General features: G+C 45.3%; 1 protein-coding gene across 1 annotated transcript in view; it reads right to left on the reverse strand.

The window, feature by feature from the left end:
* Window positions 1–27,981, reverse strand: part of GFY (golgi associated olfactory signaling regulator) — a 77,588-nt gene that overhangs the window by 8,876 nt on the left and 40,731 nt on the right. Inside the window, exon 2 of the mRNA XM_040327639.1 lies at window positions 14,544–15,072. Coding sequence (XP_040183573.1) covers window positions 14,544–15,072 — 529 coding nt within the window. The remainder of the gene's footprint in view (window positions 1–14,543; window positions 15,073–27,981) is intronic.

Raw genomic sequence — 27,981 nt, forward strand, 5'->3', positions numbered from 1 at the left:
GGATTCCAGCGGGGAGCGATCCGGGACGACGGCGCGGCTATTCGTTTATAGCCGCTCCGTCGCGATCGCTTCCCGGAGCTGAAGAACGGGGAGAGCCGTATGTAAACACGGCTTCCCCGTGCTTCACTGTGGCGGCGCATTGATCCTGTCATCCTCTTTATAGGGGAGACACAATCGATGACATCAGACCTACAGCCACACCCACCTACTGCTGTAAACACACACTAGGTGAAGCCTAACACATTCAGCGCCCCTGTGGTTAACTCCCAAACTGCAACTGTCATTTTCACAATAAAGAATGCAATTTAAATGCATTTTTTGCTGTGAAAATGACAATGGTCCCAAAAATGAGTCAAAATTGTCCGAAGTGTCCGCCATAATGTCGCAGTCACGAAAAAAATCGATGATCGCCGCCATTAGTAGTAAAAAAAAAAAAAGTAATAAAAATGCAATAAAAATATCCCCTCTTCTGTAAACGCTATAAATTTTGCGCAAACCAATCGATAAACGCTTATTGCGATTTTTTTTTACCAAAAATGGATAGAAGAATACGTATCGGCCTAAACTGAGGAAAAAAAATGTTTTATATATGTTTTTGGGGGATATTTATTACAGCAAAAAGTAAAAAATATTGAATTTTTTTCAAAATTGTCTCTCTATTTTTGTTTATAGCGCAAAAAATAAAAACCGCAGAGGTGATCAAATACCACCAAAAGAAAGCTCTATTTGTGGGGAAAAAAGGACGCCAATTTTGTTTGGGAGCCACGTCGCACGACCGCGCAATTGTCTGTTAAAGCGACGCAGTGCCGAATCGCAAAACCTGGCCTGGGCATTTAGCTGCCTAAAGGTCCGGGGCTTAAGTGGTTAATTGTAAAAAGGTCAGGTCTGAGCATGTAGGCCCTTTACAAAATAATCTAGAGTGGGTGACTGGGGACAAAGAGAAAGCTAATTTATTAAATACTTTCTTCAGCTCTATGTATACAAAGGAGAATAGGGGGGTTGGTGTCCAAAATGGGGGTGGTAGTGACACAACCCCAAATGCTCCACAATGGCTCAAAAGTGATATGGTCCAGAAATATTTAGAATAAAGTTGGATAAAGCACCTGGACCAGATGGCATCCATCCACGTATCCTAAAAGAATTGAGCTCTGTAATCTCAAAGCAATTGTATCTAAATTTTAGGGACTCATTAATGGCGGAAATAGTACCACCGGATTGGCGCAGGGCCAATGTGGTGCCCATATTCAAAAAAGGGAAAAAAGTCTTTACCAAGTAACTATAGACCTGTTAGTTTAACTTCTATAGTTGAGAAGATACTGGAGAGATTAATAAAAGACCACATAGATGAGTTCTTGCTGGAAAAAAACTATTTAAAGCGGAGTTCCACCCAAAAATGGAACTTCCGCTTATCCCACTCCTCACCCCCTTACATGCCACATTTGGCAAGTAATTTTTTTTTGGGGGGGGGGAGTGGGGGCTTCAGGAGAAGGGGACTTCCTGTCCCACTTCCTCCTTCCGCCGAGGGGCTGCAAAGGCGATTAAGCTTAATCGCCTTTTGGCAGCCTCTCCCTGTAGGCGATCGCCTAGGACACGTGACAGGTCCTAGGCGATCGCCTGTCCAATCAAACAGCGCAGCGCCGCGCGCTCATGCGCAGTGGGTGCCCGGCCGTGAAGCCGAAAGCTGTCACGGCCGGGTGCCCACAGTGACAATGAAGACGCCGGCCAGGGAGGGGGGGAGAGGAGCGGAGCCCCGGCCGGCACGTCGCTGGAACGCTGGAGCAGGTAAGTGTCTGTTTATTAAAAGCCAGCAGCTACACTTTTTGTAGCTGCTGACTTTTAATAACCATAAATATTGGCTGGAACTCCCCTTTAAGCAGCAGACAGCATGGATTCATGAAATACAGAAGTTGTCAGACAAACCTGATTTCTGTTTATGAAGAGGTAAGTAAAACCCTGGACAGAGGCGTGGCTGTGGACGTGATATACTTGGATTTTACAAAAGCGTTCGATACAGTTCCGCACGCACGGCTCATGTGTAAGGTAAGGTCTACAGGATTGGATATATCAGTTTGTAAATGGATAGAAAACTGGCTAAAAGACAGAATTCAGAGAGTAGTGGTTAATGATTCTTATGCCGCGTACACACCATCACTTTATGTGATGAAAAAAAAAATCATTTTCTGTGAAGTAAAAAACAACGTTTTTGAAACTTCAATTTTCAAAGACGAAGTTGCCTACACACCATCGTTTTTTTCACAATGCTCTAGCAAAGCGAGGTTACGTTCACTACTTTTTTTCATTGAAGCTCGCTTCATAACTAGCTTCTGGGCATGCGCGGGTGTAAAAACGTTGTTTTAAACGTCGTTTTTTGCTACACACGGTCAATTTCTGTGAAGTAAAAAACGACATTTTGAAAAACGACACATAAAATTGAAGCATGCTTCAATTTTTTTTTTGTCGTTTTTCACAAGACATAAAACAACGTTTTCCCTCACACACGGTCATTTAAAGTGACGTTTTTAAAAACGTCGGTTTTTTTTCATCACATAAAGTGATGGTGTGTACGCGGCATTACTCGAACTTAAAAAAAAAAGTTTGGGTTCGGGAACACGAACCCGAACTCCGAACCCCATTGTAGTCAATGGGACACGGACTTTTAGAAAAAAAAATGCGCGGAGGTGCCCGCAAATTCAATAACCAGACCCTTTAGGTCTGGTATGGATATTAAGGGGAACCCCGCCGTCAATTTAAAAAAAAATGACGTGCGGTTCCCCCTAAATATCCATAACCAGACCCTTCAGGTCTGGTATGGATATTAAGGGAAACCCCGCCGTCAATTTAAAACAAAAATGACGTGCGGTTCCCCCTAAAAATCCATAACCAGACCCGTTATCCGAGCACGTTGACCTGGCCGGCCGCAGAAAAGAGGGGGGGACAGAGTGCGGCCCCCCCCTCTCCTGAACCGCACCAGGCCACATGCCCTAAACATGGGGAGGATGTCCCCATGTTGATGGGGACAAGGGTCTCATCCCCACAACCCTTGCCCGGTGGTTATGGGGGTATGCGGGCGGGAGGCTTATCAAAATCTGGAAGACCCCTTTAACAAAGGGGACCCCAAGATCCTGCCCCCCCCCCTGTGTGAAATGGTAATGGGGTACACGTGGCTCTCAAACAAAATTGGCGTCCTTTTTTTCCCACAAATAGAGCTTTCGTTTGGTGGTATTTGATCACCTCTGCGGTTTTTATTTTTTGCGCTATAAACAAAAATAGAGCGACAATTTTGAATAAAATTCTATATTTTTTACTTTTTTCTATAACAAATATCCCCCAAAAATATATAATTTTTTTTTTTTTTAAGTGTGACCTCATATGTGTTTCTAACTTTAGGGGGGCGGGGCTGGACGTGTGACATCAGTGATCGTCTTTCCCTATATCAGGGAACAGACGATCGCTGACACTACCACAATGAAGTACGGGGAAGGTGTGTTTACACACACCTCTCCCGTTCTTCAGCTCCGGTGACCGATCGCGGGACACCGGTGGCGATCCGGTCCGCGGGCACGGTCACAGAGCTTCGGACCAGGTCACGCTCGCTACCCCACGGCTGGGCTTAAAGAGACTGTGCCCAGCCGTGCCATTCTGCCAACGTATATCGTCGGTAGGGGGTCCTTAAGTGGTTAATAGACCACCAAATTACTATGTTCAAAACAGGGTCTCTGTCTCAGCCTGGCTGTGCTGTGGGCTCATTCTGTTGTTGCTGGGGTGTTGTTCCACCCCAGGACGATAGGTGGCAGCAGTGGAGTAGGGACTTGGGTGCTCTTTCCCAGCAGCCAATCAGGAGGGAGTTTCCTCGCTGGGCATGCTTGGAGAGAGTATTTATGGGACAGACGCCATTGAGTCTGGGTCTTCTTCCAGTGTGGCACCCACCTTTAGGGTGGCCACATCACGGCGCCCCGGCGTTATGGCCTACCTGGCTGGGGCGTGCATGCCACGTGGTGTTCCTGTTTCCGGGACCATGTTGGTCCGGAACATTTGAGCAGCGGCAGGGGCCCAGTGATCGACTGGGCTCCCACTCTTGAAGATCCCAAATGGTAAAGCTGTTCGGTGGGGAGTCCACCTGAGGAGAACCAATGAGAGGCTGGCGATCCAAAAGTATTTTGACAAACCACAGGGGATCAAGGTAGCCGGACACTGAAGGATTGATCACCTGTCAGTGGGTACCTGAGCGACTATTTGAAGGAGATCCAGGCGTCATTCTTTCAAGGAGGATTGTCTCTGTAATTGCAATCAGCGAGGGCCTGTGGCAGAGGTTCCTCCTTGAGTCCATTCCAGGAGGGTCTGTGGCAGAGACTTTTCCCAAAAAGGTTTGAGTGATACTCCGGCTGCCAGGTCAGTGAGAGAAGCCTGTCCGGGCACGCTAAGCCCATTCAGGCAGGAGTGGCGCAGAAAGTGTTACACATGGGAGCAGGACTGTTTCCAAATACTACACCTGAATCTGCTGTTCTCCTTTTTTCTTCAACTCTATACTTTCACAACAAGTTTATTGTTTTTACTTGGCTGGTTAATAAAGAGCACAGAAAAGACACCTTTTGTGGACATTCCATTACTACTGCTATATGCACCATACACCCCTAGGAATTCGGAAATCCACGAGGTAAATGTGCCACCCAAAACAAACCAGCTGCTCCTCCGGGGGTAGTGCTACATATATAATATAACTTGGTACTAACATTTATAGGTAAAGTTGATCCAGAGAAAATCTGATTGCCGCTCAGGGGTTGAGGAAGGAATTTTTTCCCCTGCTGTAGCAAATTGGATTGCGCTCTGCTGGGGTTTTTTGTTTTCCTCTGGATCAACTGTGGGTATAGAATTGGGTATATTGGATTGTACAATATTTTTTATTTTATTTATTTATTTATTGATTTCATGGTTGAACTGGATGGACTTTTTTGTCTTTTTTCAACCTGACTAACTATGTACAATAACTATGGTGTCCATTTCACTCTATGACCCAGTATGTGTTTGTATGATTTCTTACCTCCCAGCAAAGCTGACCATTTTTTGTTTTCCTTTTCAAATGCACAGTCCCATGTAGAGTTTGCTGTACTGCAAAAAATACCAGGGATTTTTTCAACACTTTATTTACCTCTCCAGTATTTCATGGGTGAGGGAGAGACCACGCCTTATAGGAGCATCATCGAGCATATCTCACTGATGCAAGATAGAATCATGGCTGCCATGCCACGTGTACGTGAACATATGGAGAAAACCAAGCATGACAAGAGAAGGGTTTATAATCGGGGTGCCAAGACCTGGACCTTCAACCCTGGGGATAGAGTGCTAGAACAAGTCCCCACAGTTGAGAGTAAAATCCTAGCAAAGTGGCAAGGTCCCTTTGAAATTATGTATAACATAGGGGAAGTAAACTACAAAGTTTACCAGCCAGGGAAAGGGAAACCAGAGCAAATATATCACGTTAATCTCTTGAAACCTTGGATGGACAGAGAGACTTTACTGGCAGTGCCAACCCCCCAATAGGGATGACCCGAACATCCCCCGTTTCGGTTCGCACCAGAACCTGCAAACAGACCCAAGGTTTGCACGAACTTTAGAACCCCAATAAAGTCTATGGGACTCGAACGTTCAAAATCAAAAGTGCTAATTTTAAAGGCTAATATGCAAATTATTGTCCTAAAAAGGGTCTGGGGACCCGGGTCCTGCCACAAGTATCAATGCAAAAAAAGTTTTAAAAACAAACGTTTTTTTCGGGAGCAGTGATTTTAACCACTTAAGCCCCGGACCAATATGCTGCTAAATGCCCAAAGGCGTTTTTACAATTCGGCACTGCGTCGCTTTAACAGACAATTGCGCGCTCGTGCGACGTGGCTCCCAAACAAAATTGACGTCCTTTTTTCCCCACAAATAGAGCTTTCTTTTGGTGGTATTTAATCACCTCTGCGGTTTTTATTTTTTGCGCTATAAACAAAAATAGAGCGACAATTTTGAAAAAAATACAATATTTTTTACTTTTTGCTGTAATAAATATCCCCCAAAAACATATATATATATAAAAAAAAAATGTCCTCAGTTTAGGCCGATACGTATTCTTCTACCTATTTTTGGTAAAAAAAATCTCAATAAGCGTTTATCGATTGGTTTGCGCAAAATTTATAGCGTTTACAAAATAGGGGATATTTTTATTATTTTATTTTTTTTACTACTAATGGCGGCGATCAACGATTTTTTTCGTGACTGCGACATTATGGCAGACACTTCGGACAATTTTGACACATTTTTGGGACCATTGTAATTTTCACAGCAAAAAATGCATTTAAATTGCATTCTTTATTGTGAAAATGACAGTTGCAGTTTGGGAGTTAACCACAGGGGGGCACTGAACGTGTTAGGCTTCACCTAGTGTGTGTTTACAACAGTAGGGGGTGTGGCTGTAGGTCTGACGTCATCGATTATGTCTCCCCTATAAAGGGGATGACACGATCGATGCGCCGCCACAGTGAAGCACGGGGAAGCCGTGTTTACATACGGCTCTCCCCGTTCTTCAGCTCCGGGGAGCGATCGTGACGGAGCGGCTATAAACGAATAGCCGCGCCGTCGTCCCGGATCGCTCCCCGAGGGAATCTGCCCGCCGCACGCAGCGGGGGGGGGGCGCCGATCGGACCCCCCCACCCGCTAGAAGGCAAGGACGTATATATACGTCCTTCTGCCTGTCCGTGCCATTGTGTGGACGTAAATAGTCGTGCGGCGGGTGTTAAGGGGTTAATGATGCTTAAAGTGAAAAAGAAAGAGAAATATTCCTTTTAAATATCGTACCTGCTGGGTGTCTATAGTATGCCTGTGAAGTGGCACGTGTTTCCCGTGTTTAGAACTGTCCCTGCACAAAATGAAATTTCTATAGGAAAAAAAGTAATTTAAAACTGCTTGCGGCTTTAATGTAATGTCTGGTCCCGGCAATATGGATGAAAATCATTGAGAAAAATGGCATGGGTCCCCCCCCCCCCCCCCAGGCCATTACCAGCCCCTTTGGGTCTTGTATGGATATTAAGGGGAACCCCACACCCAAATTAAAAAAAGGAAAGGCGTGGTGCCCCCAGGCCCTATATACTCTGAACAGTAGTATACAGGCAGTGCAAACAAGACTGGGACTGTAGGTTTGTTGTTAAGTACAATTTTTTTTTTAGTGAAACAAAGATTGGTTATAAATAGAGTTGAGCGGACACCTGGATGTTCGGGTTTGGGTCCGAACCCGAACTTAGAAAAAAAAGTTCGGGTTCGGGAACCCGAGCCCGAACCCGAACTCTGAACCCCGTTGTAGTCAATTTAAAAAAAAAATGACGTGCGGTTCCCCCTAAATATCCATAACCAGACCCTTCAGGTCTGGTATGGATATTAAGGGGAACCCCGCCGTCAATTTAAAACAAAAATGACGTGCGGTTCCCCCTAAATATCCATAACCAGACCCGTTATCCGAGCACGTTGACCTGGCCGGCCGCAGAAAAGAGGGGGGGACAGAGTGTGGCCCCCCTCTCCTGAACCGCACCAGGCCACATGCCCTCAACATGGGGAGGATGTCCCCATGTTGATGGGGACAAGGGTCACATCCCCACAACCCTTGCCCGGTGGTTGTGGGGGTATGCGGGCGGGAGGCTTATCAGAATCTGGAAGACCCCTTTAACAAAGGGGACCCCCAGATCCTGACCCCCCCCTGTGTGAAATGGTAATGGGGTACACTGTACCTCTACCATTTCACGAAGGAAGTGTAAAGTATTGTAAAAAAAAAACACACACACACCGTATAATAAAGTCCTTTATTAATAAAAAAAAAAAGAGAGAAAAACTCCAGCGGTGATAATCCACTCGTTCCCGGCTTCCTGCTTCAACGTTGTCCTGATCCTGCGATGGCTGCGGGTGATCTCCAGCGATGAGAAGATCCTGCGATGGGTGATCTCCGCTCCAGTGATGAGAAGATCCATTCATCCGGAGTGCAGCATCGCCGACCTCCTCTCATCGCTGGACACAGCCCAGCGAATGACGCGCTGGAGCTGTGACATTACTTATATAGAGGAGGCAGGGCCACCCGTCACATGACCCCGCACCCTCTGACGTACCCTCTGCTACGTCACTGGGTAAGCCCCGGCTTCCCTCTTCCTGGGCTTCCCCAGTGACGTAGCAGAGGGTACGTCAGAGGGTGCGGGGTCACGTGACGGGTGGCCCTGCCAGAAACATGGCGGATACACAATTTAGATGGCAAGCAGAGGCATAGTTGATAAACAAGCCAGGGTCAGTTCACTTTGTTGATAGATCAGGCCAGTGACAATGGGCCAGATCCAGAAAGAAATACATTGGTGCAGCGTATCAGAGATACAGTACGCTGCCGTACCTTACCTGGCGCATTTTCGAATCCTCAGCGAGTTTGCGACGTAAGTTACGGCGGCGTAGTGTATTTTTGGCGGTGTATTTCAAATCGGGCGGGTTGGGGGCGGGTTTCATTTAAATGAAGCGCATGCGTCGTTCCTAAATTTCCCGCCGTGCATTGCGCTAAATGACGTCACAACGACGTCATTTTTTTAACTTAGACAGGAATTACGTCCATCCCTATTCACGGATGACTTACGCAAAAAAAAATATTCAAATTTCGGCGCGGGAACGACGGCCATACTTAACATGGCAATTCTATCTGTACGCCGCAAAATACCAGCTTTAACTATACGCCGGAAAAAGCCGACTACAGACGACGTTAGAAAATGCGACGGCTTTTTTGGGGAAAAAATTCACTTTTTTTAATTACAAATAAGACAACAGTAAAGTTAGCCTAATTTTTTTTTATATTGTGAAAGATAATGTTACGCCGAGTAAAGTGATACCCAACATGTCACGCTTCAAAATTGCGCCTGGTTGCATCTTTTGAGTTACAGAGGAGGTCTAGAATTTTTGCTCTCGCTCTAATGATCGCGGCGATATCTCACTTGTGTGGTTTGAACACCGTCTTCATATGCGGGCGCTACTCACGTATGCATTCGCTTCTGCGCACAAGCTCGTCGAGATTTTTTCTTTTTCATTTTCTTATTTATTTTATCTTACTAATTTTTACACCATTTAAAAAAAAAGGGTCACTTTTATTCCTATTACAAGGAATGTAAACATCCCTTGTAATAGAAAAAAGCATGATAGGTCACCTTAAATATGAAATCTGGGGTCAAAAAGACCTCAGATCTCATATTTAGACTAAAATGCAATAAAAAAATAAAAAATAAAAAATTGTCATTTGAAAAAATTACAACAGGAAAACGTGCCTTTAAGATGCATGGGTGGAAGTGACGTTTTGACGTCGCTTCTGCCCTGCTATGCTATGGAGACGGGTGGGGGCCATCTTGCTCTCACTCGTATCCCAGCCATACAGGAGGAAGCAGGGCTGGTGCAAGGATTTTTGACACCCTAGGCGAAGCCTCATGTTGGCGCCCCCCCCCCCCTGAACACATGTTCCCCTCTGCACCCCCCACCTTTCTTCCCCTTAAACCCCCCCCCCCCACACACACACACACAGTTCCTATATGTACCCCCTGCACATCTGTTCCTTCCCCCACCCAATCAGTTCCTCTCTGTAACCCCCCCTAACACACACACACATCTGTCCCCCCCCCCACACACACATCTGTCCCCCCACACACACACATCTGTCCCCCCCCACACACACACACATCTGTCCCCCCCCCACACACACACACACATCTGTCCCCCCACACACACACATCTGTCCCCCCCCCACACACACACACACATCTGTCCCCCCCACACACACACACACATCTGTCGTCCCCCCCGCCCACACACACACCTGTCCCCCCCCCCACACATCTGTCCCCCCACACACACACACACACACATCTGTCCCCCCACACACACACATCTGTCCCCCCCCCCACACACACACATCTGTCCCCCCCACACACACACACACATCTGTCGTCCCCCCCGCCCACACACACACCTGTCCCCCCCCCCCCCACACATCTGTCCCCCCCCACACACACACATCTGTCCCCCCCCCACACACACACACACACATCTGCCCCCCCCCCACACACACACACACATCTGCCCCCCCCACACACACACACATCTGTCCCCCCCACACACATCTGTCCCCCCCCTACACACACACATCTGTCCCCCCCACACACACACATCTGTCGTCCCCCCCGCCCACACACACACCTGTCCCCCCCCCACACATCTGTCCCCCCCACACACACACACATCTGTCCCCCCCCCCACACACACACACACACACATCTGTCCCGCCCCCACACACACACATCTGCCCCCCCCCCACACACACACACATCTGCCCCCCCCACACACACACACATCTGTCCCCCCCCCACACACACACACACATCTGCCCCCCCCCACACACACACACACACATCTGCCCCCCCCACACACACACACATCTGTCCCCCCCACACACATCTGTCCCCCCCTACACACACATCTGTCCCCCCCCCACACACACACACACATCTGCCCCCCCCCCACACACACACACATCTGTCCCCCCCCCACACACACATCTGTCCCCCCCCCACACACACATCTGTCCCCCCCCCACACACACATCTGTCCCCCCCCCCCACACACACATCTGCCCCCCCACACACACACCTGTCCCCCCCCCCACACACACATCTGTGCCCCCCCACACACACACACATCTGTCCCCCCCCACACACACACACACACATCTGCCCCCCCCCCCCACACACAAACCAGTTTCCCCTCTGTACACAGTGCACTGTAAACATGACAGCAGAGTAATTTTTTTTATTTCTTGTGACTTACTGACTGACTGAGCGTCCTCCTACCTGTGCATCCACTAAGGCTTTTCTGAAGGAGAACTGCGCTGCTGCTCATCCATCCTCTTCTCACAGGTCACAACACATCCCCAAGCGACCTGGAGGAGGGTGGAGGCGGGGGATCGGACATTGCGGCGGCAAGCCAGGACTTGCATGTAGGGCTTCAGCCTTCAGCCACCATCTCACCCACCGTTTCTACTTTCTACCATCATGCAGCACTTCCGGCCACTGCCAGCTGCTGTCCATGCTCTCTCCCCTCATCTCACTACCGCTGCTACGGGCTGGCAAGTGCAATAGAGTGGTGAAGGTGATGTGAGTGTCTCCACAGGCGCAACCGCCCAATAGCCTAGCGGCTGGCGCCAATTAGGCATGGTTTTTAAAAACACCGGTCCGGGAGTTATTTTAATGGTCCGAATCCCCAGCGAGTGGCTGGGGATCAGGATTTTGCCGCCTCCCCTTCCCTGGCTCTCTAGGCAGCCGCCTGACTTGCCTATGCCTAGCGCCGGCCCTGGGAGGAAGGACCCGATCACCTCTGCCGCTGCCGACGGCTCCGGTATACATCTTTCCTATCCCTCCACTTCACGGCCAACACTTCCTCGTTCCTCAGGCTTTCCAACCCCCCCCCCCCTTTGTAGAATGCATGTGCCTCCACTGTGGGGACGCTCATTGTTTAGTGTTAGGACCACAGATTACAGGGTGCCTTGGCGCTGCTCTGTGGCTCATGCATGCGTTTGCAAATGCGTGCGGACAAAACCCCTGTTTTTAACGCATACTGTTAGACAGGTTAATTGGCTGTTCTGCGAGCTGGTCGGTAAGTAGGCTTGGTTTTTCCCTGGGCATTTCTACGGGCTTTGTTGTTATCCCCCCTTTGTAGCCTTGTGGTGATTAGATGGTGTGGGAAGCCCTTCCTGTTTTTTCTTGCTGTACCACAGGCCAAAGTTTTCTTCAGGTATAGGTGGCAGAAAAGGGGCAAATTAATATAGTAGTTGTCCATGTAAATGTGATACCCCTTTTGGAAGAGTGGGAATGCCAACAATTATCCTGCTTATTCATGGGGGGCTGGAGCTGGGAGTCTTTGCCTTTGCACACACGACAGGCATGCACATATCCAGTGGAGCTTTTACAGAGCTTGTTGAGCTTCAATCCATACCTGGCCCTCTTACTGGGAATGTACTTCTTGAATCCCAGCCAGCCTGTAAAATGGACCAGGGATTCGTCTACAGAGATGTTCTGGTCAGGGATATAAAGTTTGGCAAACCTCTTACAGAAAAAAATCAATTACGGGGCAAATTTTATATAATTTATCAAAGTCGGGATGAATTGGGAGAGGGGGCGGGGCACTGCGAGTTATCACTGAAATGCAGGAAGCACATTATCATATCATAAAGGGACCTGGACATGACAGCTGACATAGTTAGCATGTGGTGGATGGGGTTGGTAGACCAATATGCATGCACTTAATTTTTTTGTAAGCTCCATATTAATTAAAATGCCTAAAAACAATCTAAGCTCCTCCACTGTTAGGGGTCTCCATTCGAAAGGGCGGGCATGGCTTGAGTTGGGGTTGTTTTCTATAAATTGACGGGCAAAAATATTTGTTTAGTCCACGATGCACTAGAATCGGAACTGGAATCAAAACTTTAACTGGGCGGTGAGAGCTCCCTGCTGCTCTCATCGGTATAATCAGATAATCCTGATGGGATGACAGGTACTCTAACGAGGTGACAGTTACTCAGACGGGATGAATGGTACTCAGACGGGATGAATGGTACTCAGACGGGATAAGCTTATAGACATGTACTCAGATGGGATGACAGGTTCTCCGATGAACTCACAGAAGTAATCTGTAACTCACTATTCCCACGATCACCTCCTCACACTGGATCGATTTTTGAGGAGGAGAACTGGTAACAGGCAGTTGCCTATGGTTTGTTCACTGGTTCATTTGTGACCGTCTGTGATTGGACACGTGGTAAAGAGACAATTTTACTGTCTCTTTACCCTGATCGGGCATGGGCTGTGTCCCCAGGGGCCCGCCGTAGCTACAAAAAGCAGAGGACATAGATGATATCATAAGAAGCCCCTCCAGGATGGGAGAGTGTTCCTGCAGGCATCATTTGACTATACACTGGTATGGAAGTGGTTTAAACATGTAAACAAAATAATAAAAAAAATGGCTCCAGGACTACCATTGTGGAGGGGGCGGTGGGAGGACGGTGGGGAGGAGTGTGGCGGGAGGATGGTGGGGATGGTGGCTCGGATGGTCGGAAAAATGCCCATTCGTCTAAGTAGACAAAAATCCTTGCAATGGCCGTGCCTTCATGTTAACCAATGTGTCCATGCACACTATAAGCGTTTTCATGAGTTTATAGGCTTATGAGCTTAGTTTTTTTTCTGCCTGTAATGCCTTTAAATTCCTGAAAATGCCTATAGTGTGCATGGACACATTGGCTAACATGGAGGGGAGCTTCTAGGCAGAGAAAAATAAAAGCTCAAAAAAGCTCAAATGCCTGTAGGACCAACTTCTTTGAGCTTCTTTGAGCTGCAGTGTGCATGAACCCTTTCTGCATTCACATTTCAACGTTTTGAATCGCGGGCAGATTTCCTGTGATTCTGCCTGCAATTTCAAAGTGCCGAGGTGTGAATAACAAATTGCAGAAAGCACACTTGAGGTGCTATTCTAATAATTGTGGTGCGGTTCTGCCACGAATGTCACATGATAAATCACTTTGCACTTGCGGCAACTCGCATTGCGTGAAACTTGTCGACCAAAAAAATGTCAGGAACTACCTTTGGGCAACTCGGATAGCTGCGATTGCAGCACGAGCTATCGTGCCAGAATCGCACCGCAATTTTAGGTACCATTCAAATGAATGGCATCTAAATTGTGTTTTCTGCGATTTGTCATTCACACCTCAGCACTTTGAAATCACAGGCGGAATCGTGACAAAATGTGATTCAAAACGCAGAGATGTGAACGCAGCCTTATGCCGCGTACAGACGGTCGTTTTTTGTGATGAAAAAAAACGACGTTTTAAATCATGAAATAAGACGACGTTTTTGAAACATCATTTTCAAAGACGAAGTTGCCTACACACCATCGTTTTTTTCACAATGCTCTAGCAAAGCGAGGTTACGTTTCACCACTTTTTTCCATTGAAGCTCGCTTCATAACTAGCTTCTGGGCATGCGCGGGTGTAAAAACGTTGTTTTAAACGTCGTTTTTTGCTACACACGGTCAATTTCTGTGAAGTAAAAAACGACGTTTTGAAAAACGACATATAAAATTGAAGCATGCTTCAATTTATTTTGGTCGTTTTTCAGAAGACATAAAACAAAGTTTTCTCCCACACACGGTCAATTAAATTGACGTTTTTAAAAACGTGTTTTTTTTACATCACATAAAACGACCGTCTGTACGCGGCATTAGGGCTCATGAACACTGCGGCTCAAAAAAGCTACTCCTACAGGCTTTTGAGCTCTCATTTTTCTGCATGGAAATTCCCCTCCATGTTAGCCAATGTGTCCATGGCTTATTCAGGAGTTTACAGGCATATGCTCTTACGGGCAGAACCCCCCCCCCCCCCCACCACCACCAAACTTTCATTTTTGAGAAGGGCTTTCTGTTATTGACCATTCTAGGTCTGCCAAAAAAAAAGTATAACTAACCTTTTTCCTGACCATCTTCTCTCATATATTTATGATAAACAACAAAGTTTGTGAAGTTGATGAAATGATTCCATATTATGTAGTGGGTTGCATTATCCATGTCTATACTAGGAAGATTTCCAGAAGAGGTGAGGTTAGAAAAAGATGATATGTTTGTTGTCTTATCATCGTCATTTAGAATGTCAGCTTGTATTGTCTGGTTTGAACTGATGTCTTCAGTTATGTTGAGGCAATCATTGGGCAGTTTTTGAGAAGCATCCAAATTAAAGCAGCAAGGTTTGTCTGTACTGTTCTGCTGTAAAGAAGAGTTTTTATCGACTTTTAGATTTGAATTGCAGATTTTTGGTAATATAGAAGGGGAATTAAGTCCATCCGGTTTGCTGATGCTGTTCGCTTCAGTGTACTTTGACCGTTGTAAAAGCTGCAGAAAGTCAAATGCATTGGTCTTCTCTGTGAAGCAGGGCAGTAGAACAATAAATATTACACAATGTGACAGCTCAGGTCGCATTTCATATAGCCGTTTCATATTCTATAGTAAAGTAAAATGGAAGAAAAAAAAATAACAGTTATGTACTTATACATTGCATTTATCTACAGTATGTATTGCTAAGGTAATCCACAACACTGCAGAATAGGGATAAGCTTTATGTTCGGCTCGAACTTGAACATTGGCTGTTCGCCAGCCGCGACCCACCCTTTAAAAGTCTGTGGGAGAAATCAAAAGTGCTAATTTTAAAAGTTAATATGCAAGTTATTGTCATATAAAGTGTTTGGGGGCCCGGGTCCTGCCCCAGGGGTCATGTATCAATGCAATTTTCTTTTAAAAACTTCAGTTTTTTCGGGAGCAGTGATTTTAATAATGCTTAAAGTGAAACAATAAAAGTGAAATATTCCTTTAAATTTCGTACCCAGGGGGTGTCTATAGTATGCCTGTAAAGTAGCGCATGTTTCCTGTGTTTATAACTATCCCTGCACAAAATTACATTTCTAAAGGAAAAAAGTCATTTAAAACTGCTCACGGCTATAATGAATTGTCGGGTCCCGGCAATACAGATAAAAGTCATTGAAAAAAAAATTACATGGGTTCCCCCTCCCCCAGTCCATTACCAGGCCCTTTGGGTCTGGTATGAATATTAAGGGGTACCCCGAACCAAAACATAAATAAAAAATGCGTGACCCTGCCCCCTCTGATGCAAGGGGGTTTCCGGTGGGTCCCCGTGGTGTCACGGGTGACGCTGCCCCCTCTGACGCATCACGGGAAACCCCGCTGCGTCAGAGGGGGCAGGGTCACCCATCCACATGACGGGTGGCCCCGCCCTCAGTTAAAAAACAGCTGTCAGACAGGTCGCGCGTCATTCGGCCGGGAGCTGCCTATGGAGGCGGTATCGTTCGTAGCGGTGGGTCGGACTCGCAGAATGATTACGGCGCTGCAATTTTTTTTTCTTTATTAATGGACTTGTTCCAACTTTGTGTGTGTTTTTTTTATTAAAGGAACTATCCCAACTTTGTGTGTGTGTGTTTTTTCCCCTTTTTTCTCACTTTTGTGGGTTAAATGGTAGGGGTACAATGTACCCCGTTACTAATTCAGATAGGGGGGCCGGCATCTGGGGGTCCCCTTTGTTAAAGGGGGTTTCCAGATTCCGATAAGCCCCCCGCACGCAGACCCCCACAACCACCGGGCAAGGGTTGTGGGGATGAGGCCCTTGTCCCCATCAACATGGGGACATCCTCCCCAAATTGAGGGAATGAGGCCTGGTACGGTTCCGGAGGCGGCGCTCTCTAGTCCCCCCTCTTTTCCTGCGGCCTGCCAGGTTGCATGCTCGGATAAGGGTCTGGTATGGATTTTTTAAGGAACCCCACGCCATTTTTTTTATTTTGGTGTGGGGTTCCCCTTAATATCCATACCAGACCTGAAGGGCCTGGTAATGGAATTTGGGGGGACCCCCACGCTTTTTTTGGGGGTTCGGGGTCCCCTTAATATTCATACCAGACCCAAAGGGCCTTGTAATGGACTGGGGGGGTGGGGGACGTTTTTTCAATGACTTTTATCTGTATTGCCGGAACCCGACAATTCATTATAGCTGCGAGTAGTTTTAAATGACTATTTTTCCTTTAGAAATGTCATTTTGTGCAGGGACTGTTATAAACACGGGAAACAATCGCTACTTTACAGGCATACTATAGACACCCCCCAGGTACGAAATTTAAAGGAATATTTCACTTTTATTGTTTCACTTTAAGCATTATTAAAATCACTGCTCCCGAAAAAACAGACATTTAAAAAAAAAAATGTTGCATTGATACATGTCCCCTGGGGCAGGACCCAGGTCCCCAAACACTTTTTATGGCAATAACTTGCATATTAGCCTTTAAAATGAGGGGTGTTCGGCTCATCCCTACTGCAGAGTTAACAGAGCCATTTACATCATCATTGCCCCAGTGGAGCATACAGTATAACATCTTTAAGAGTCATGCCGCGTACACACAACGTTTTTTCATGACGTTAAAAATGAAATTTTTTTAATTGGTCATTAAAAACTATTGTGTGTAGGCTCCAGAGCATTTTTTATGACGTGAAAAATGGGCATTACAAATTTAGAACATGCTCTAATTTTTTGCGTCGTTTTTCACATTATAAAAAATGGTCGTGTGTAGGCTTTAACAAACGGGAAAAAAAAACGTGCACTCTCAGAAGCAAGTTATGTAACGGGAGCACTCATTCTGGTAAAACTAGCATTTGTAATAAGAAAGGCACATTCGTCACGCTGTAACAGACTAAAAAGCACGAAGACTGAAAAGCGCAAATCGTCTCTCACCAAACTTTTACTAACACAAAATCAGCAAAAGCAGCCCAAAGGGTGGCGCCATCCGAATGGAACTTCCCCTTTTTTTTCACAATCGTGTGTATGCAAGGCAGGCTTGACAAGAATCAAGTCGAGAAAAACATTGTTTTTTTAATGACATTAAAAACGGTCGTGTGTACGCGGCATTAGAGTCCTTTCCTTTTCCATTTCTGTTTTTGGGAGGAAACCCAAAGAGTACCCAAAAAGAAACACAAACACAATCATTTACCTAGGTTTCAAATCTAAAAACCATTGGTACTAACCACTGAGCAACCACATTTTGACCACTTGCTTACTGGGCACATATACCCCCTTCCTGCCCAGGCGAAATGTCAGCTTTCGGCACTGTCACGATTTGAATGACAATTGCGCGGTCGTGGGACGTGGCTCCCAAACAAAATTGACGTCCTTTTTTCCCCACAAATAGAGCTTTCTTTTGGTGGTATTTGATCACCTGTGCGTTTTTTTTATTTTTTGTGCTGTAAACAAAAATAGAGTGACAATTTTGAAAAAAAAAACACAATATTTTTTAGTTTTTGCTATAATAAATATCCCATTTGAAAAAAAAAGAAAATAATTCAGTTTAGTCCAATACGTAGTCTTCTACTTAAAAAAAAAAAATCACAATAAGCGTATAGTGATTAGTTTGCACAAACGTTATAACGCCTACAAAATAGGGGATAGAAATATTACTTTTTTTTATTATTATTATTTTTTTTACTAGTAATGGCGGCGATCTGCGATTTTTGTCACGACTGCGATATTACGGCGGACACATCGGACACTTTTGACACATTTTTGGGACCATTCACATTTATACAGCGATCAGTGCTATAAAAATGCACTGCTTACTGTATAAATGTGACTGGGAGGGAAGGGGTTAACACTAGGGGGCATCAAGGGGTTAAATATGTACCCTGGGAGTGATTCTTACTGTGGGGGAGGGGGACTGACTGGGAGAGGTGACCGACGGTTGTGCCTATGTACAAGGGACACACCATTGGTCTCCTCTCCCTGACAGGACGTGGAGCTCTATGTTTACACACAGAGCTTTACGTCCCTGGCTCTGTGACTGCCGATCGCGGGTGCCTGGAGGACATCGCAAGCGCCAGGCACGCGCATCGTTACCTGTGTGACACTGCGGGCGCGCGCCCCCCAGTGGATGGCTTCCGGCAGATGAGAGCCACCTTGCGCCCGTATATATTCGGCCGCAGGGTGGGAAGTAGTTAATAGATTTAAGCTCATAAACATGAATATGTAAACAAAATTGCAGGTATGAAATTTGCAGAAGGTTCAATTTCTCTAAACTATAATGTTTTTATTATTTAACATAACAATCAATATTTTTTAGCTTTCATTGTCGCAAACGACAATCATTACAATTTAGTAAATTAAATCTATAGGGTGATACTCGAAGTGCCACCTAGCGGCCAGCGTAAATATGCAGTTACGATCCGACGGCGTAAGAGACTTACGCCTGTCGGATCTAACAGATATCTATGCGTAACTGATTCTAAGAATCAGGCGCATAGATACGATGGCGCAACGCAGAGATACGACGGCGTATCTGGAGATATGCCGTCATATGTCCACTGAGAATCTGGCCCATTGTCTCCTATGAGCCTGGGATCACACCACTGCATTGCTTTTTTCAGTACAGTGGAATGCATGGCAATCCACTGCCTCACACCATGCAGTGACCAATTGAACTTCCAAAAAGGTCACTGTGTGACATTTTAATACTGTATGTTTAAAAAAAAGTGAACAGAGATCTGCTTATCAACACTGCAGTGATCTGCAATACTGCACTGCCCACCAGCCACTGAATTGTAACGCGGCAGCCCATGTAAATTGACCCTTATGCCGCGTACACACGATCAGTCCATCCGATGAGAACGGACCGATGGACCGTTTTTATCGGTTAAAAAAACGATCGTGTCAGAACGCGGTGACGTAAAACACAACGACGTGCTGAAAAAAACGAAGTTCAATGCTTCCAAGCATGCGTCGACTTGATTCTGAGCATGCATGGATTTTTAACCGATGGTTGTGCCTACTAACGATGGTTTTTTTCCCCCATCAGTTAGGAATCCATCGGTTAAATGTAAAGCAAATTGGATTTTTTTTAACCGATGGTTAAATAACCTATGGGGCCCACACACGATCGGTTTTGACCGATGAAAACGGTCCTTCAGACCGTTGTCCTCTGTTTAACCTATCGTGTGCACAAGGCCTAAGATCTATGTTGTCATTTTCCTGACAACTGCAATTGCCACCTTTGCTGTCAAAATAATACCATTCTTATTATCTACTTTATAAGAATATCATTGGCGACAAGTCCAATATTGACAGATCAGGCTGGTAAATAAATACTGGCCAGATGGCATCTTTACTGACAGCGATAAGAATTGGGGCATACTGACCTATGTTAAACATTTTAGACTAGAGCTTCTTAGAAATATAATAGTATAGCTGATATGTAAGTTGGAGAGAGAGAAAAGCTGACAAATCCCTTTAGTGTGCTAGAATAGACTTTTTGTCAGTGTAGGAAAATTGTTCAGGCTTGGCTGTCAGACAAATCAGTTTTTTTTATCTGGGTTGGGTGAGTGACTTGGGAAAGACTGGATGACTCGCAGGCAGCATCTCTGAGACCTCGCCCTACTTCCGGAAACTTCCATAAGAAGCTCCCTCCGGTGTCCAATTGTTGGATAGCCACCTACTATTTGGTTTTGCACTGGTACAACAAGGAATGTTGGAAAACAAAGTACGGGGAGATAAAGACTCCATTGCCCTGATTAATGGATAGACTACAATACCCAGAGAGCAACTGTGCAATCCCAGAATGCTTTGCACCCCGCACAGCCTGTTTGGGGGAGGTAATTTAAAGAGGAGGACATGTTTGGCGCGCTCTCTCTGGACCGCCTCTTCAACCCAGGAGGACGCCTGTGTGAGGTGTCTCTCCGGAAATCTAAGCCAGAGATTTGAGGCCTATCCACGTCTGTGCGGATCGCCATCGGTAGAGAGAGGATCCCTGACGGAGTGATCGGACTGTGTCCCAGTGCAACGGTGACCTGTGTGAGGATCGGAGACTGTCGGTTGCAGAAGGAATGTGAATTGGAGTTTGCAGATGGAGCAATCGGGAAGGACAAGGCCTGATTTGGTTGGGTGAGACGGGCACCTGCCCAAGCATACTGACTGCATTGCAGGAGGATGGGTCATTTAGACCTGCCATTGTGGTTTTACTACCTGGTTCTTCCATCAGTTATTTGTTCCCTGTTTTGGATTAGAAATCAACCATAGTGCACCACTGCATGCAACTAAAACACGTGTGAACAATTAAGAACGATCGTATTAACGTTTTGGTCTGATCAACCAAACTACATTAGTGGGGGTATATTATTTAAAGACTGCCTGTTAGGTAAAGTGAACTGTTGATATCTATATACGTACTCTTTAACTAAGCAATTGATTATATTAACCAGTAGAGTACCGGGCCATCGTCAAATGACGGCTCCACGGTGACTCTGAATATTCAACAGGACGTCATATGACGTCCTGTATTCCTGCGGCCACTGGGGGGCGCGCGAGCGCGCCGGCGCGTCCCCGAGATGCCGATGCGTGTGCCTGGCGGTCGTGATGTCCGCCAGGTACCCGCGATCGGTAACGACAGAGCAGGGACGTGGAGCTCTGTGTGTAAACACAGAGCTCCACGTCCTGTCAGGGGAGAGAGGAGACCGATCTGTGTCCCTTGTACATAGGGACATAGATCGGTCACCTCCCCCAGTCACCCCCCTTTCCTCACAGTTAGAACACAATACAGGTATACATATTAACCCCTCCCTCACCCCCTAGTGTTAACCCCTTGAATGCCAGTCACATTTATACAGTAATTAGTGCATTTTTATCGCATTAATCGCTGTATAAATGTGAATGGCGCCAAAAACGTGTCAAAAGTGTCCGATGTGTTCGCCGCAATGTCACGGTGACAGTAAAAAAATCGCAAATCGCCGCCAATACTAGTAAAAAAATTAATAAAATAAAAATGCCATAAATCTATCAGCTATTTTGTAAACGCTATAACTTTTGTGCAAACCAATCAATATATGATCATTGCGATTTTTTTTACCAAAAATATGTAGAAGAATACGTATCGGCCTAAACTGAGGGAAAAAAAAGTTTTTTAAAAAAAAAATGTGATATTTATTAAATAAAAAAGTAAAAAATAGTGTTTTTTTTTTAAATTGTCACTCTTCTTTTGTTTATAGCGCAAAAAATAAAAACCGCAGAGGTGATCAAATACCACCAAAAGAAAGCTCTATTTGTGGGAACAAAATGATAAAAAAATTGTTTGGGTACAGTGTAGCACGACCGCGCAATTGTCATTCAAAGTGCGACAGTGCTGAAAGCTGAAAATTGGCTTGGGCAGGAAGGGGCGTAAGTGCCCGGTATGGAAGTGGTTAAGCTGCACAGCATTCTTATCTGAGAGAGCTGGGTGAGGCCTGGCTAGGGGGTGCTTCAGTGTGAACATCTTGCTGAAGGAATCTCTTTGCTGTGCACTTACACAGGTGTTCATAATTAATTGCATACACTGACCTGTCCTGCATACCCTGACCTGTCCTGCATACACTGACCTGTCCTGCATACACTGACCTGACCTGCATACACTGACCTGACCTGCATACACTGACCTGACCCACTGACCTGTCCTACAGACACTGACCTGCATACACTGACCTGTCCTGCATACACTGACCTGACCCACTGACCTGTCCTGCATACACTGACCTGACCTGTATACACTGACCTGTCCTGTCCTACATACACTGACCTGTCCTACATACACTGACCTGTCTTACATACACTGACCTGACCTACATACATACACTGACCTGACCCACTGACATGTCCTACATACACTGACCTGACCCACTGATATGTCCTACATACACTGACCTGACCCACTGACCTGACCTACATACACTGACCTACATACACTGACCTGACCCACTGACCTGTCCTACATACACGGACCTGTCCTGCATATACTGACTTGACCCACATACACTGACCTGACCCACTGACCTGACCTACATACACTGACCTGACTCACTGACCTGACTCATTGACCTGACTCACTGACCTGACCTACGTATGAATTTTCCAAGAACAGACAGGTGAACAGAACAGGTGATCTTTTTTTAAATGATATTACTTGTAAAAGCTCTTCATATAGGTTCACCGTGAACCTATATGAAGAGCTTTTACAAGTAATATTTAAAAAAAGATCAGTAACAGCTTCACACACTGACCTACCTTAGCTCAGCCTCAGCCTTGGTGTGCGGTCACAGCAGGCACTGGCAGTCAGTCTCACACACTCGTCATCAGAGAGGAGCCGAGGAGAAGACGAGAGGAGAGAAGAGCCACCCGCCTGAGCGGGGATGTAGTGCGGCGGCCGAATTGTAATTCCTGCCATGGAGCCTGCAGCGCCTAGGATGGACGTCACACGTCCTGTGTCCCGACATTGGCGCTGCAGGCTCCAGAAGGCGGGGCCTGCTATCTATGGCACTCGGTCATACTCGGCGACACTCGATGCTGGCGGCACTCGGCCACTTTCGGCATCAGATTGGTCCCGACTCCCAGACGCTCGGGGCTAACAATGTAATGGAATGCTGCATAGACTCTGGGCTCTTTGGGGACCCATTCGTGGCTCCAGCCCCCGAAGCCATGCCCTAACGACGCCCCTGACTCTTACAGTGCCCTGTAAGTAGTCCACTATTTGTCTTACCTTTGTTCCTTTGTTTTTATGCTTACCAAGTAAAGTTCCATTGGTTAAGTTAAATCTGTGTGCAGTCCATCTATCATCCTGGGTGGTCAGTGCAACACAAGGTAACAATTTGGTTATATATATTTACTGTGGTGTGATAAAATATTGTGCTCTCCAACAACTATTGGGGTCCACAATTCTTACTAATACCAGTTGTGCCAAGGGAGGGTTCGAGCCAGTTTCAGGGGTTGATAGCCAGAGTGTAGACCCAAATCAAACCAGCAGCTCCTTCAGGGGTAGTGCTACATATGGTTGCTAGGATTGTGGGCATTAAAAAAACAATTACATGCTTGCCCCTTTATTCACAGAAGGATGACTCCCAACCATGCTATGGGAGGAGAGCAGATTCAAGCAGTCAGCAAGCAAATAATAGGTATAGTAAAAGCGACAAGTTCCTTTGTAATTCAGGTTATGATGTCTGCATGCAGTGCCCATGTGTTGGGTGTTACTGAAAGGGGAATTTGGGCATAAGCCCGCGCACCAGATCCTGAAGGTAGTTGGCTCACACAGGAAGTGTTTCAGGGTCTGTACTACAGCCAATGCAAGGATGGATGTGTACTGAGTGTACCCATTCAATGTATTAAATAGGCCTTATCAAAAGTGATCCATCCCTAGGGCTTCATTATTAACCACTTAAGACCCGGACCAATATGTAGGTTAAGGACCTTGCCCCTTTTTGCGATTCGGCACTGCGCCGATTTAACTGACAATTGCGCGGTGATGCGATGTGGCTCCCAAACAAAATTGGCGTCCTTTTTTTCCCACAAATAGAGCTTTCTTTTGGTGGTATTACATTAAGACAGGACAACATATACATTCGTACACCACTGACAAAAGTATGGAAATCCAACAGTTTATTAACTGTAACACTAAATATATAATATGTCATCAATTGCAACCAATGTGAGGTACAATATGTGGGATGAACAATTCGGAGGCTCAAGGACAGGTTGTTTGATCATTTGTATGACATCTATAAGACTCACAATACCAATGTAGCTAATCATTGGAATGTCATACATTCCAAGGATGTGTCCAGTTTATCTATCCAAGGGGTTGAAAGAATCAACACCTCTATCAGAGGAGGAGATAGGTTCAGACAATTATGTAGGCGTGAGGTTTACTGGATATTCTTTTTACACACAAGAATACCAAAAGGGTTAAACTTTGAATGGGATGTTTCCCATTATTATGCTTAGGATCTATTCCAGTGAACCCCGCGTCTTCTTTCTCACCAATCTCTTATATATTCCCTCATCTTTCAATTGGATTATCTATTCATGTGCATTGTTTTGGTTAATAGGCTTTCCATATACATACAATATTCAGTTATTAATATTTTCTGGGTTCTGTCAGTTCAGACATAATAACCAGAGCAATACATAATATACACTATTAACTAACGCTAATGTATGTGGCGATGTAGAAAGCCATTTATTTAGAGTGTCTAAATGGGTATTGTAACGGTCACCACCGTTTACGGCCTTCCATCAACCCACGACAGCTTATCTGACACTCCAACCATCCAACAGACATCAGACATCCCATTTCCCAGAATAACAAGACTTCCTGTTACTGGTTTCAAATGTATGACCACTTTTAATGGTTAGCTCTCAAGTTTATATACAATTTACAAGGCATGTTTCAGTAATCACAGGAACAATCAAACTCTCCATCCACACCTCACACACTGGGGGGCTTTAATACACCTTCAGATGGGCTAATTACTAAACATTCCAGACATTTCGGCACCGGTCTATAATTAACATGACCTAATCACTACACCTGAGAAGTCAAATTCCTTTTAATAGAATTCAAACAAAACACCATCACACAATGAGTTCCCCCTCAATCCACATCTTTAGACAGATGGTCTGTCTCCGACAGAAAGGTATTCACACCTGATCATCAATAGGCTTTAAACAGTGTTATCATACAATGAAAGGTCTTTTAGGAGCCAGCCTCATTTAACGACTCAATAGCCTGGGCTAAGCATTGAAAGAGTCATTCTATTGACCGGTAGGGTCAGAATAAACCAACACTTAGCTCATATTGCAGGATCTTGAGATATTGCAATCAGTAATGTCCCCTGTCCTGTAATTTAGGATATAATTTCTCAGTCACCCTATGGCCCTATTGGACATAAGGTGACCCTAGACATAAGACTCCTTGGTGACGCCGGTACAGGAGTACCCCTCATCCTTCCAAAGTCTCTGTTTGTCACGGGTCATTCCGTTACAGGTATATATGCCTATACATCCATAGGGTCTTGCTTTAAAAGAAAAAGTCAATTAGTCATGTGTTTTCATGATCCCTTTCCTTCCTTTTTTCTATTTTCAGTTTTTAATTAATTGTATGTCAGAATATGGAAAGGTATCTTTAGTTGGGCTGTTCGGAGTTTTGGGATATGAATATCATAGGATTTGGTTAAATATCCAACCTTGTGGAACAGCTGTAGGACTATACACATAACGATAGACGATTTTCTTTATGCACCAGTGTCCATCGGTGCAGATTAAAGTTTTATGTTTGGAGAAGTATATATTTTTATGTAATGTTTTATGATGTTTTAGATAATTTGTGATACTACAACAAATTCCAGCAAGCGCAGGGTTTCTTATGAGTGACAACTACTACTGTATATTATTTTGCATACAATATGTGCACTCCATTGACATACCTTAGTATAAGTGGCTGTATTGGTTTGCAGTCCCTTGAGTACTATGTCACCCATAATTTTGGTGGAGGTAGAGACTTAAATCCGAATGATAATAAGGCGATTAAAACCTTTGGCTGATTTTCCTAAATAGAAATCGATGTCTTTTGATATATTTTTTACTTATCTAAATTTTTACATCTTTTTCATCGGTATGTGCATATAGGCGCATGTATCCAATATTGTGGATTACATTCATTATTTATGTGTACATTTTTGACATCTTGCCCCTGCCAAATGACATTTGATATTAAATGGATGTGCTTATTGTCATGCATGCGCATTCATATGTATATCTATGGGGAATTGTCATTTTCATCACTATTTATTATCACACATTCATCCTCATTACGTCCATATTTCAATACGCTATAATTCCATTCATTATAACAAAATTATTAATGTCATTGGATCGGTTTTTACACGATCTATGTGCTTTTACTTAAAAGATTTATTTATATTTATGATTACTATCTGCACTTAAGAGCCGGTTCACACTGGGGCGGCACGACTTCGGGGGCGACTCGGCAAGGCGGCCTGAAGACGACTTCAGATGCGACTTGCAAAATGACTTCTGTATAGAAGTCAATGCAAGTCGCCCCCGAAGTCGTACAAGAACCTTTTTCTTTTGTCGCTCCTATTAGAACGGTTCTATTGAATAGAATGGGACGTGACTTGTCAGGTGGCTGAGTCGCCTGAGGAGTCGCTCCAGTGTGAACCGGCTCTTAGGTGGTCACTATTGATTTCCGACAGGACCCATATTCACATTAGTCTTCATTCATTTTTTGTATCTTCATATGTCACAATCCAATCACCAATTTAGATTATAAAGTATTCACTTTTTTATCAACCAATGGGTATATTCACACTGTTGTATAATAGGCCTTGTCATTACAAACATATATTCTTATTTTACTTATAGTATTTTTGACATAGACTGAGGCCCCGTACACACAAGGGGATCTCCGCTGGAAACGGTCCGCCGGATCGTTTCCAGCGGAGATTCCTCCTCCGGATTTGGATCCGATGGCTTGTACTCACCATCGGATCAAAATCCGCGCGGAATTCATCCGCGGTGACGTGTCGGTAAGTAGGTAAGTTCCACGCATGCGTCGAATCATTACGACGCATGCGAGGGAGGGGAGCGGACGGATTGATCCGGTGAGTCTGTACAGACCACCGGATCAATCCGCTGGACCCGATTCAAGCGGATAGATTTCTTAGCACGCTAAGAAATTTATATCCGCTTGAAATCGATCAGCCCGAGAAATCTCCGCGGATAAATATCCGCTAGGCCGTACAGACGACCGGATTTGTCCGCTGGAACTGATCCGCGGATCAATCCCAGCGGATAGATCCGGTCGTGTGTACGGGGCCTAATATTATTAACACACAAATGGATCCATGCACATTTATGTTTTCATTTTAGTTGTTTTATATTTACACATTTATGTGGATTCCTTATAAAGTGTATTGATTTTAAATATCTTATGATGTCTTAGGCCCCGTACACACGGTCGGACCGAACCGATGAGAATGGTCCGACGGACCGTTTTCATCGGTTCACCGCAGAAGTGGCCTGATGGTCTGATGTGTGTACACACCATCAGTTCAAAATCCGATCGGGTCAGAACGCGGTGACGTAAAACACACGACGTGCTGAAAAAAACAAAGTTCAATGCTTCCAAGCATGCGTCGACTTGATTCTGAGCATGCGCGGGTTTTGAACCAATGCTTTTCTGTACTAACCATCGGTTTGGTCCGATCGGGCAGCGGTCCATCGGTTCGGTTTTGAAGCATGTTTTAAAATTTTGGACCGAAGGAAAACAGACCGATGGCCTATACACACGGTCGGTTTGGTCCGATGAAGCTGAACTTCGGTTTATTCTCATCGGTTCGGTCCGACCGTGTGTACGGGGCCTTAGAGGTTTCGGGGTTAAATCTCTGAAATCTTTGAGGTTAACCCACACACACAGATGATTGTTGTCACAGATCAAGTACTGGTCATTTCATTTGTTAATTAATTTTGATTTATCAGTGGCCAGCATTGATCAC

The sequence above is a fragment of the Rana temporaria genome, chromosome 10 (genome assembly GCF_905171775.1).
Source record: "Rana temporaria chromosome 10, aRanTem1.1, whole genome shotgun sequence".
NCBI classification, from domain to species: Eukaryota; Metazoa; Chordata; class Amphibia; order Anura; family Ranidae; genus Rana; species Rana temporaria.